This window comes from Pezoporus wallicus, unplaced genomic scaffold (assembly GCF_028554395.1).
Source record: "Pezoporus wallicus isolate ANWC-B61680 ecotype Strahan unplaced genomic scaffold, APGP_CSIRO_Pwel_v1 scaffold_7402, whole genome shotgun sequence".
Lineage (NCBI taxonomy): Eukaryota > Metazoa > Chordata > Aves > Psittaciformes > Psittacidae > Pezoporus > Pezoporus wallicus.
In genome coordinates, this window is record NW_026641037.1 from 3,681,033 (window position 1) to 3,692,206 (window position 11,174).

Sequence of the window (11,174 nt, forward strand, 5' to 3'; positions counted from 1 at the left end):
GTGTCTTGCCCTGCTAAGAAGAGAATATGTGCGTGTATGTGTGTATACACGCAAAATTCCTTGCAGCTTTGCAGCATGGTGTCTTTATATATGAAGAAACACTGTTTGAAGAAAGCTCTGCAAGTTTAAATTAAGGGTAGAGTGAGAGGAGGAAGAAGAAAAAAAGCCTTGGGTGACATGGTTTAGTGTGAGGTGTCCCTGCCCATGGCAGGGGGTTTGGAGCTAGGTGATCTTAAGGTCCTTTCCAACCCTAACTGTTCTATGGTTCTAAGAAAAGAGGGTCTTGATGGAAAGGGCTTAATTCCCATACAACTTACAGATTTGTTTGCTTTCATGCTTGCGTGGTTGTTACTTGTCTTTCTGGCATACACAACTAATTAAAGAACTGAATCAACTTTAGAAATTCCAGTGGGCAGAATGATTAGGTTAGAGTTTAAAATTAAAATTTTAGCTCAGATGCATGCAGTGCTAATGCACAGTATTAGTACTCATTGCTTATGTTGTGATTTAAAAAAAGGCCAGTTGAATTCCTTTGTTGCCATATGCGTAAGACAGTGGTTTGGGAGCTTTATCAGTTTATCATGGAGAAGAGGTTGGTTTTAGGTTATTTCAGTTAGCAGAGAACTCACTCATCCAGAGTAAACATGGCTTTTCGGTAATGGGCTTGGCATCAACTTTTGGATATTGACAGCAACAAGAAAGCAGTTCTTGCAACACTTGGTAAGATATTTGAGAAACTAATTCCTAGGTTTGCGTAATATTTAGTATAAAATGGAGTGGGTTTTGGTTTTGGTTGGGTGGTTTTTTGTTTGGTTTTTTTTTTTTGTTCTAGCAACATAGTGTGCCAACAAAAATACAGACCTTGATTTGGTATTTGCAGAGCTCAGTTTAAGTACAAAGTAAGTCATGATGTAGACTGCTATACTGCAGAAAAAATACTGTCTCAGATGTCATTTTGTATGTTTCTTTAATCAGAGTAGATTACTATGGGAAATAGCAGCCAATTACATTGTTTTTAGCCTATTACATGATCTCTGAGTTTTCTAATAAAAAAATCAGTCCCGGGGATGTGATGTGCCTGCTTCTAATTCAGCTGTTTTTTCTGAACTGTAAGGCATAGCGTTGATGATATGAGTTCTGTCCATGCCTGTGAGCCTGCAGAGGGAGGTTTGCTGCTAATTTTTATTAGAGGCAATCCTGATAAAAGTGTCTGTAGTGATTAGGGAGTAAACCAGGAATATGGGAAAATCCTCAGATTAAAGTATAAGGACTTCAAAATGAAGCATCCTAGAAAAAGAGGGGGAAATGGAGAGTCACAGCAGAGAACATGTAGAAAAAGGGTGTAATTGCATGAGTACCACCATGCCCATTTCCTTGATCTCATTCAGAGCAATAGGAAGGAATTAGTTTCAACATGCAACCCAGTTTTTTTATGAGATCATGAGAGAACCCTCATGTGCAGAGCCTGAAAACAGCTATTGAAGTTCTGAAAACAGAACAAAAATATGCCATGACATCATTGCTTCTAAAATCAGCCTTCTTGCCTTTGATAAAGCCCATGTATTTTTGTTCTCTGACTGTGACTTTCCTATTGAGTAAACCCAAACTTCGGTTATTTTTCTGATGACTCACAAGGGCTGTTTTAGTGAGGCTGCCCCAAGTTAGCAGCAAGTGTTGGTTCACCCTTAGGGTGGTATCTGCTAAACTCTGGTATTAATTCTCTGTAGTGTAAGGCAGTATGGACATATTTATCATTTGACAGCCCTCCTTCTCTATATAAGGTATAGGAAAAATTTTGGGCTTCAATAAGGCTGAGCAACCTGCCTTCTGTCACAGAGTATGTACATCATAATCTGTGTTCTCGGGAGGAGTGCATTTTTAAGCAGTTGCTAGGAAATGAGATTTTTTTTTTTTAAGTTCCTTCCTGAGTCCAATTTCTTGACATATTTTATTTGAGAGATCACAAAGGAGGATCTTTTAGAAGGGCAACTGCTACTTAAAGACACACGCTTAGAAAGGACAATGAGTTTAGACAGTGATATGCATCTATTGTTCTGCTGTTAAGCACTTCTCTCTCTGGAAGCGTACCCCAGTCATCCTGTTCCTGCAAATATGAAATGACTGAATCAATCCAAGGAGGTCAAAACGCCTTTCATATCTAAAACCTTGTAATCTTTTGTTAGCTTAGAAGAGCAAAACTTCTGAAGTTCCTGAGATGGCTTTAGAGACATGTGGAAACTGTTTGAGTTGTCTGTTGATACCTCTTGCACTTTGGAGTATTGTTGTTAACATCCTATTATACTTCCCTAATGGGAAAGCTTTGCATGCCGCCAGTTACCAGCTTCCCAACTACGTGTGGTATTTTGAAGGCATCTGTTTCTCAGGTGTGATGGTAAGTGTTGATTCTATGACTTTTTAATAAATTGCATCCTACTGCAAGTAATGTTGGGATCCTGTACAGCAATATAATTGTGCTTTTAAAGACAGTATGAATTACTTTCACAAAAACACTGCAGGCAGGAAAGACTTGATCAAACTGAAATAAATGTGAATATCCTGAATGACATGCTGTGTATACTATTTAATTTCATGTAAGTGGTTTTGAAGTGCCGATTGTTTTTTCTGCTGGCTTTTTGTTTATGTGTCATTTATGTTTGTATTGTGGAGCCGGGCACTGTGTTGATTTAAGCCTCTGTGGAGGCTGAGTTAGAACTCTTTTACCGAAATAAAATGTAACAAAACCTAAAAAAGCTTCTCATAAATGTTTAGATGTTTTTAAGAGCTGTGTGCAGTCCAGTATTTAGAGGACTGGGTACAGTTCACAATGTATCAAGTGCCACTGTTGTTAGGCAAAATGCATAAGATTATCTCACTGTGATGGGCATATTGGTATTTTCTCCATTACATTTGTAATATGCTCATCTGTAGTAATACACTAAGACAGATTTGCCCACTGCTCATACTGTTTGCTATGTTCATAAAGAACTATAGGCTCAGGGACAGAAAGCAGGTATGTAATAAAAGTGCGTAAGTAAGGTGGTTTTATGAAGGTGCTGAATTGGGAGAGTTATTAAAATGTGAGATACTCTTCTGAAATTCTGTATTCTTAAAAGAAAAACCTTAACTTTTCTAGTGAAGAGAAAAGTATCTGACAGAGAATTTGAACAGAAAAGCGTAGTTGAAAATTTGGGAAAACGTTAACTGTGACAGTGACATTCATATTTTGAAGCATTTTTACCCTTTAAAATATAAACAGAGCATAACAGATGCAGTCGCCATCTTCCATAGGTGGACACTTTGGCTTAGTATCTCCAGTCATTTCACTGGCCTTATAATGTCCCCTTACAGATCCTTCTGCTGGCGGTAATTCTAATAATACTGGAGTGTAGTGTGTTCTATCGGTGCTGCCAGAGTGAGAGCTGTAACAAAACCTACAGGGTGAGTCTGTGTTTTATTTTTGTGGGTATCTTCAGCATTATTTCTGAGCGCCTTCCTGTTCTTGTGTTTCCAGCACATCCTTTTGCCTTCTCCACGGCAATGTTTCTACTTCCTTTTACAGAGAAGGATTCGAAGTTGGATTGAGAGGTCACAGGAATTGTAGCTTCTTCCTTCTGATGCATAAGCAGGATGCAAGAAAACTAAACAAAAAAACAAAAAAACAAAAAAACACCCAAAAAAAAAACCCAAACCCCCAAAAAAAAAACCCCACCATAAAATAAACCCTTGTAAAATAAAATTAGAACATAGAAGGCCTGAGAGCTTCAACAAAATGCCCCAACTAAACAGCTTCATCCCCTTGCTTGTATTTGGAAGTTATTTTTTCCAGTAATGACTCAATATACACTGTCTGGGATGCAAATTTATTTAGTTTGTGATTGTGTTCCTGTCACATTTTGGGAAACAGTTGTGAAACAATGCAAGTTAAAAAAACAAACAAACAAACCCCAGAAACAAATAGCAAAATAATATTTAACTGGGAGTTGTGAGACTGTCTTAAACTCTGTCAATCTTTATTTTATGTGTGTATGTTTAATGTTCTTTACCTGGTATTTTTCTTTCTGAATTTTAAAGACTGGGGAAATCGAATGTGAAATTCAACCTTAAGGAAGTAGCTAGGCAGGCTGAATGACTATTTGCTGTGGACACTGTCCCCACACAATAATTTATTTTTTTTTTCCTCTTCAGAGTTTTATATCAATTGTGCTGGCCCTGCTTGGAGTTGCTTTCTCTGGGTATAGTTGCATCATTTTTACCTTGGGGTTGATCCAAGGCCCCTTCTGCAATTCATCAGATGGATGGGATTATATCTTCAAAGACACTGCTGGAGGGTAAGAAACATCAGTGTAAATCTCTGGAAAAAACAATAGTCAGTCAAATTCTCTTGGAGTTTTATACAAAATGGCATGGTCTCTTGAACACAAGACCTGTATTGGTGAGTGAGGTTTTTCAACTCGTTGAATGAATACCAGAACCTTCAAAGAAAGGTATTTGTTTCCTTGTAAGGAAAGATTAAATGTAAGAATCTTTGTACTGATCAGAACTGGAGGTCCATCTAGGTAAGTGTCCTTTATCTGGGGATGGTTACAGTCACATATAGTGAAAAAATGTAAGATTAGAGTGACTGTAGAAGGATACTTTCTCAGTATATTCCCATGAATTCTTCAACTTTTTGAATCAAGGATTATAGATGGCGTTTTTATATTTAATAACTCAATAGGTTTCTCTTGAACTCCTAAAACCCAGTGAACTCTGTGGTTTGATCAGTGGTAGTTTTAGCATAAAGCTGCTGTATCTCATAAAACACCAAAGTAATGTAGACAAAGTGTTGTATGTGCCCCAGCTTCTAACAGGCATGAAAGGTTGATTCAGATCGGTAACCTGAGACTGCTTTCGCAAGATTTTATGTTCTCCAGTTAAAAGGTCAGAATTTTATAAGGCTTGGATATTTCAAGTCATATAATGCCAAGGTCTTCCAGCTGCATTTGAACGCACTGAGGATTCAATTTGTCAGAGGATCATAAACAAGTTCCTTCAGCATCCAACAGGGTAGTTCCTAAACTGTGACCTTCTCTGACTTAAGTCAGCTTTATTTTAAAACAGTGAAATGTATCCTGCAGTGCATCACCAGCACTGCCATCCTCATTTGGAAATACAAAAAGGAGAACTTGAGTTCAACATAAAAGGGCCAGATGCTGAATAATGCACTCCAGATTTCCCTAAAGCATTTCAGTTATGAATGTTTAGGAAAAAAAGCAACTGACACTGAGCCAGTGAGTCTAAGGTTTTGCAATTAACCTTCAGGCTATAGCATATCTTGGTTAAAAGGGCACATGTCTGTTGTCCACATTATGATCCTCAAGGATGCAAAGCATGGCTCTAGAACAACTGAAAATTGCCCATGGTGACACCTCAGCTCTGCTGTTTAGGCTGCATGTGCTGGTTAGATTGATACTGTTGGGTGTTCCTGCTCTCTATGTGGAACTGATGTCAGCTGGCCTTCACATAAAGATGAAATTAAATCAGTGAAAGGAAAATTCCCATTTTAGACTTGCTTCTGCCATTTGAAAAAATGTGTCTTTCTAACACTTGGGTGTCTAACAGGGAACCTACTGAAACAGATGTATTTGAGGAAAATAAGTGTTATCATGCAGCTGAGTTTGATGAAACTAGGCAGGAGTTTTGCTGGTGTAAAGAAAGACTAGAGGCTGGCTCCTAAACTTGAAACATATAAAGCCTGATATGGGTTTTATATAGATTATAGATGAAATAGGTGTATTTAAATTGAATTACTCACCGCATTTAATTTACTTCACATTGCTGTTTCTCTAATAGGTACCTCACAGATTACGCTGCTTGGTCTCGGTGCACTGAACCTGCTAACATAGTGGAGTGGAATATCATCTTACTCTCTATTCTGATTGCTCTTAGTGGACTGCAGTTGATCATCTGTTTTCTCAAAGTGGCTGCTGAGTTGAAACGGACACTCTGTGGGACCTACTCTGTTTTTGTCCAGGTAACAAAATACCAGAGGTGATTTCTTCAGCCATCTTCAAGTCAGTTTAGCTTCAGCAGTTTCCCTCAGTTGAGGACCTACCCTTTCGGTTTATGCTTTCTTTACGCTGCCACGTTTTTTTTTACCAGAGGATATGTACTGATAATAAATCTAATGTGTTTAATTCATCCACTAATTCCTTGTGTTATACAGGGATCAGTGGCTGCTCATTCTGACATTTAAGGCTAGGATTGAGAAGGAAAAATGTGGCTGGCAATTCAGTGTTGATGCTGAGTCCGTTAGTCCTATGTCAGCAGAGGCTTCTGAGTACCTTTCTTGTAGCATTCAATATGGTCAATGTTCTTGTCAATGTATGAGTTTCACAGCAGACAGGAAAAAGATGCAAGAGGCAATATGTAGCAGTCGTGATCTGGACATCAATTTTTACTATGTTTTCAGTAGGTTATTGAAACAATAACTGAGAAGGCTCTGCTTTGCGCAGAAGAATTAGTTGAACCCCAGAGCTCAAGTCACTGATCCTGCTCACCTGCACACTGGTATGAAGTAGTGTAGTTTAGTGTGGCATTCACTTTCCCTCGCTGTGGAGGTAGGGTCAAATTGGACATCCTTAACCCTCCCTGTCTGTACTGGGATCAAGGAGCCCTCAGGATCTTTATGTCGCTAACAATCTCAGTGATAACAGCACAAAGAAAGATTTCTAATTAGGAAAAGCAGCAGCCCTCAGCCCTCAGTAGCATGCGTGTGCACCCCCCACACACACACACGTGTGTGTACACATGCATACACACACCAACAATAGGGTTAGTTCTATCATGTAAGTGAGAAATGTTGGGAGAGCAGAGCAAGTAGGATGGCAGTGCCTCTGCAGCGTGAAGCCTCCTGAGCAGTGCTGGTCAGTCAGGGCAGAGGTACTGTAGGTGCCCTGGAGGGCTTTGGGCAGGCAGATAATGGAGCCTTCTTGTAGGAATTTACTGTAACAGCAACCTACATAAGGTCAAGGCCTGAAGCAATTTCTCTCAAAACATTCTTGCCAGTGAAAGAGCTTCCTCAGCCTGGGATCCAGCCCAGCTTCCGGAAAAGTCAAAAGCAATATTGTCAGCTTGTCCCCAGGCACAGAGTAGGGTCACCTCTGGGGGTCTGAATGTGTTGGATTTCGATTGGATGTGGATGTTGGAACAGTCAAACAACTTAATCTGAGAAAAAGAGGGCAATCACTTCCTTCCTTTTTTATTTGCAGGCTGGGATTCTCTGAAAATGACAAGGAAATCTTCACTGCTTCTCCATCATCCCTCAGAAAAAAAGAGAAATGGCTTCTCCAACATTTATGATGGTAGATATTAGTGCTGCAAAGACAGTGAAACCCTTGTCTTAAATCTTCGTGTCTCAAGCCTCTGTAGCTTAGATGAAGTTATTTGAACTGACATCTACATTTTCCTGGTTGTTTTCTAACCTGTTCAGTTGTCCCTGGCAGAGACTCTTCATTATTTTTTACACTCTAGCTTGTTCTGACAGTAGAGAGGTTTGAATACCATGGATCTGCTTTTATATGATTTTTTTTTTTTTTAATGAACTGCTGTAAAACTGCTATAGAACTGCTTTTATACTCCCCTCTCTTTGTTTAGAACACAGGAATACTTGTTGTTCCAAAAGGTTCTGATAATAAATTTTAGTTACAGACAGATCATGATGAAGGGCAACAGCTAATCCTGCTCATTCTGTCTTGGAAGTTCTTAACTGCACAAAGCAATTACTGGAAAAAGTCTATCAAGTCTTCCCGTGGAAGGGCTTTTAGAGCAGCAACTGGACCTGATTGAAAGATTAGATACACAGCTTTGAAGTCAGCCATTCTAGTTAGATCACAGTAATAGCTGCACTGGGTTTCTTTTTATTTTATACTTGGAGGCAAACTTTTTTTAGTCAATTATTATGCGACTTGAGGGAATATATAAGGGAACCTTGTAAGCACCCATTGCTAACTTATTAATACTCTTCTAAATACCCTGACTTTGCTGCAATGGAGGGCTAATATTCTCGACTGTAATAATCAGATGAAAAAGAATAATCCATTTTAAATTAGCAGCTAAAAAGTTTGTTGTTTTTTTTTTTTTTGAAGAATGTTTAATTCAAAGTGGAAATTTGGGAATTTACAATACAGTGGACGTTCGGCTCATTTGCAGCTGCATGGGCAACAATTTGGCTGTACTCAATACTCTAGTTATGAGAGAATGAACACCCAGATGAAAGCAAAATATGTACTTCAGACTTGCGGTAATGCACGTATCTCTTACATCAGAACTAGTGGTATTCAGCTATATCAACATCTAATATAAAATGCTGCTAGCTCTGCAAATTGTACAGTAAGTAGCATCAGGGTAAGATATTTAGGAAAAAAAAAAAGAATATATCAGTCAATTATTTTTTCAAGACAACACTCATATTTTGCCTTGATATTCCTTTACCAGATTGGTTTGAAAAGCTGATTTCTTCCTGTAGGATTTGAAAAATGCATTTAAAGTTTTAATTGCTTAGTTACTATTAAGTTGCAAGAAGTAATGAAGAAATTAATGATGTTTAAGAATGGAGCTAATCTTTTGAGAATGATGTTTAAGAATAGAGCTAGCTCAAGGTGGCATGGGTGTTCAGAGATGCATGGTAAAAAGGCATAATTATAAAATGGGGACTGTTTGTATCTTCACACTTGTTTTTCCCTAGGCTTAAATATAAATCATACCACCAATCTACTTAAATGATAATCCCACATTTTCATGGACTTGTGGATATTTTTTGCAGACAAAAGGAAAGGAAGGAAAACTTAACAATCAACCCATACTCCTACCAAACATCTTGGAGAATCTTGCTGTTGTCATGCCTGCAAACTATGGAGCTGTTTGTTTTGAAGATGTTAGAAATACTTGAAAAAAAATTTTGGTTATTTGGCTGAAAAATAGTTTGTGTTGGGTAGATATTGAAAGCAGAAAATCCCTACAACTGCTAAATATTCCTAAAGTGAATGGTGCCGTTTCATTGAAAAATGGTATTCTATTCAGACTCCAGCTCAGCCATGGGGAAAATAGAGGCTTATCTTTAGGCAAACAGGGTCTACTGAGAGAGATGTTGGTATGCTGGATGAAAAAAATGAAACACTTTGAAGTTACACTGGAAACTTAACTCTTTTCTTGCTCCTGTATATGTCCTTTCTACTTTTCAGTATCTTCTGACTGTTTATGTAAAGTCTTGAGCTTGGCAGATGAAGGACACACAGAGCAGTATCTAGTTTGACAGCTTTTTCCATATTAACATTATTAGTGGTTGTACCTAACGATTGATGGGGCTTGGCTGTCTTTAGTTCATTCTTGTTTTCTTTTTTCTTTTCTTGTTTGTGTGTTACTGCCTTATGAATTTACATTTCTGCCCTATCAGAGACTGGTATCTCCTATTTTAGTGGCTTAAATCAAATAAAAGGTGTGTAATTTAGTTCTTGTTGGACATACTGATTCTGCGACCCTCTTCATCCATTATCTATATATTGGCATCTTCATTGCCGTAGCCAGACTCAAATGTGACTTGGCAGCTCACCTTTTAAATGGCCAATTTATTAATTTGAAATTAATGGTAAGAACACTAAAGGCTAACAGTGGATTGAATTTGCAAATTTTACAGCTTATCTCACACAGGGCTTTTGGACGTAAGGCAAATTTAAACTTGATCTAACCAATTTAAAACCTTATTCAATCCTAAATAAGGTGTCTGTAAGAAGAGGTACTTTGAGCTGTACCTTGTTGCAAAGAAAGATTCCTGTAAGGAATATTAACTGACTTGAAACGTAGACATAACAGGCAACTCTGGTAGTGGTGTTTAAGACAACGTGACCATCTGGCTCTCCAGCTGCAGAAAAGTGACCTCACCCTGACAACAGGAGAAGGAGGTAGGCTGCAGAGCCAGGACGAAGCTCACTCCATGCTAGCACACAAGAAACCCTTTTTTGAAGAAGTGTTCCTGAACCTGAATTGCATGTTGCTTGTTAAATGTAATGTCCTGGGCGTACCTGGAACAAAGCTGCACGTTTGATGTTATAAACTTCACTAAGTAAGGAGTTAATACTGAAATCTAGAAGTTAAGAGTTTCATCAGTATTTGCTCCTTACAGCCTATGCATTTTGTTAGAGTATTAAGATGCTGTGTCTACAATGGGAATATAATTCATTTAAAACACTGCAGCTGGAAATAGATGTAGAGACTTGATTTTGACCACAAATAATTGTGAGCTGAGATTTGTCGTAAAATACTGTGGAGCCCCAAACACACCTTTGCATGTTGGGGTATATTATTCCTTGTGCAGGTGAAAGTGAGTCTCACTGAAGTACAGTTTCCTCATTCTTCACACGCTGGATGGAGGTGTTTTCCCACATCGAAAAGGAATAGGGTGGCAGAGGACAAATGAAGCTCCTCAGAAAGTAAAAGTTTACCTCTAAATTTTTGCAGGAGGTCAGAACAGCAGAATGGGCAGGAGACTATATTCAGATTAGGGAATTACGAAACTGTGGGGTTTCAGTTTAGTCTGGGAGCTTCTGTTAAGACTTTTTCATCAGAATATTCCATGTTTGCTTCTGGTTTTGGTTTCTTTTTTGTTTGTTTCTTTTTGTTTGTTTGTTTATTTCATCAAGGAACATTTTTAAAGTAAAACATCAGCTTTATATTTTCAAAGCAAACTTCCAGAACAGTCATTGCATTCTCAGCGTTCTCAGTATGAGAAATTGAGGTACTGTGGTTTAAAACAATAAGGGGATATTCATGACACCAAACTGCAGACTCATAATTTGACCAATTAAATTAGATGCTTAGTCTTTTTAGGCCCTGTTTACTAGAGAGCAGTACGTAGCCTATATTGCTTGGTCACCTCTGTCAGCTTTTTGAGTTCCTTAAGAGAAAGATACTAGGGAAAGGCACAGAAATATCTTAAAAGTTTGGGTGAGGCACAATTAAAAGTTGTAATGGAAAAATCTTGCCTGTCAGAAGTGTTTATCTTTAAATAAAACCAATATGCAGTTCTTCTGCAAATCAAGAAAAAGTAATTTAGAGGAGTCAAAGGACTTAGGCAAAGAAATGCTCATGGTTTTACCCTCAAACAAATATGGAGATTTCAAGGATATTGCCTGTGATTT

At 38.2% G+C, this 11,174-nt stretch overlaps 1 protein-coding gene across 1 annotated transcript; it reads left to right on the top strand.

Moving 5' to 3' along the window:
• The first annotated feature begins 1,693 nt into the window (after positions 1 to 1,693).
• On the top strand, positions 1,694 to 8,093 carry TM4SF18 (transmembrane 4 L six family member 18). Its single transcript, XM_057421862.1, has 5 exons — positions 1,694 to 2,392; positions 3,349 to 3,438; positions 4,186 to 4,328; positions 5,833 to 6,013; positions 7,251 to 8,093. Exons 1-5 carry the CDS (start codon positions 2,216 to 2,218, stop codon positions 7,263 to 7,265), a joined length of 606 nt encoding a protein of 201 aa, XP_057277845.1. The 5' UTR covers positions 1,694 to 2,215; the 3' UTR covers positions 7,266 to 8,093.
• Positions 8,094 to 11,174: the final 3,081 nt, after the last annotated feature.

Excerpts from the sequence above, each read along its gene's own strand:
- TM4SF18 (XM_057421862.1), top strand. The coding sequence starts at position 2,216 with ATGGCTTTAGAGACATGTGGAAACTGTTTGAGTTGTCTGTTGATACCT. Across the intron at positions 3,439-4,185 it reads GCTGTAACAAAACCTACAGG|AGTTTTATATCAATTGTGCT; the intron begins GTGAGTCTGTGT and ends TTTCCTCTTCAG. Across the intron at positions 4,329-5,832 it reads TTCAAAGACACTGCTGGAGG|GTACCTCACAGATTACGCTG; the intron begins GTAAGAAACATC and ends TTTCTCTAATAG.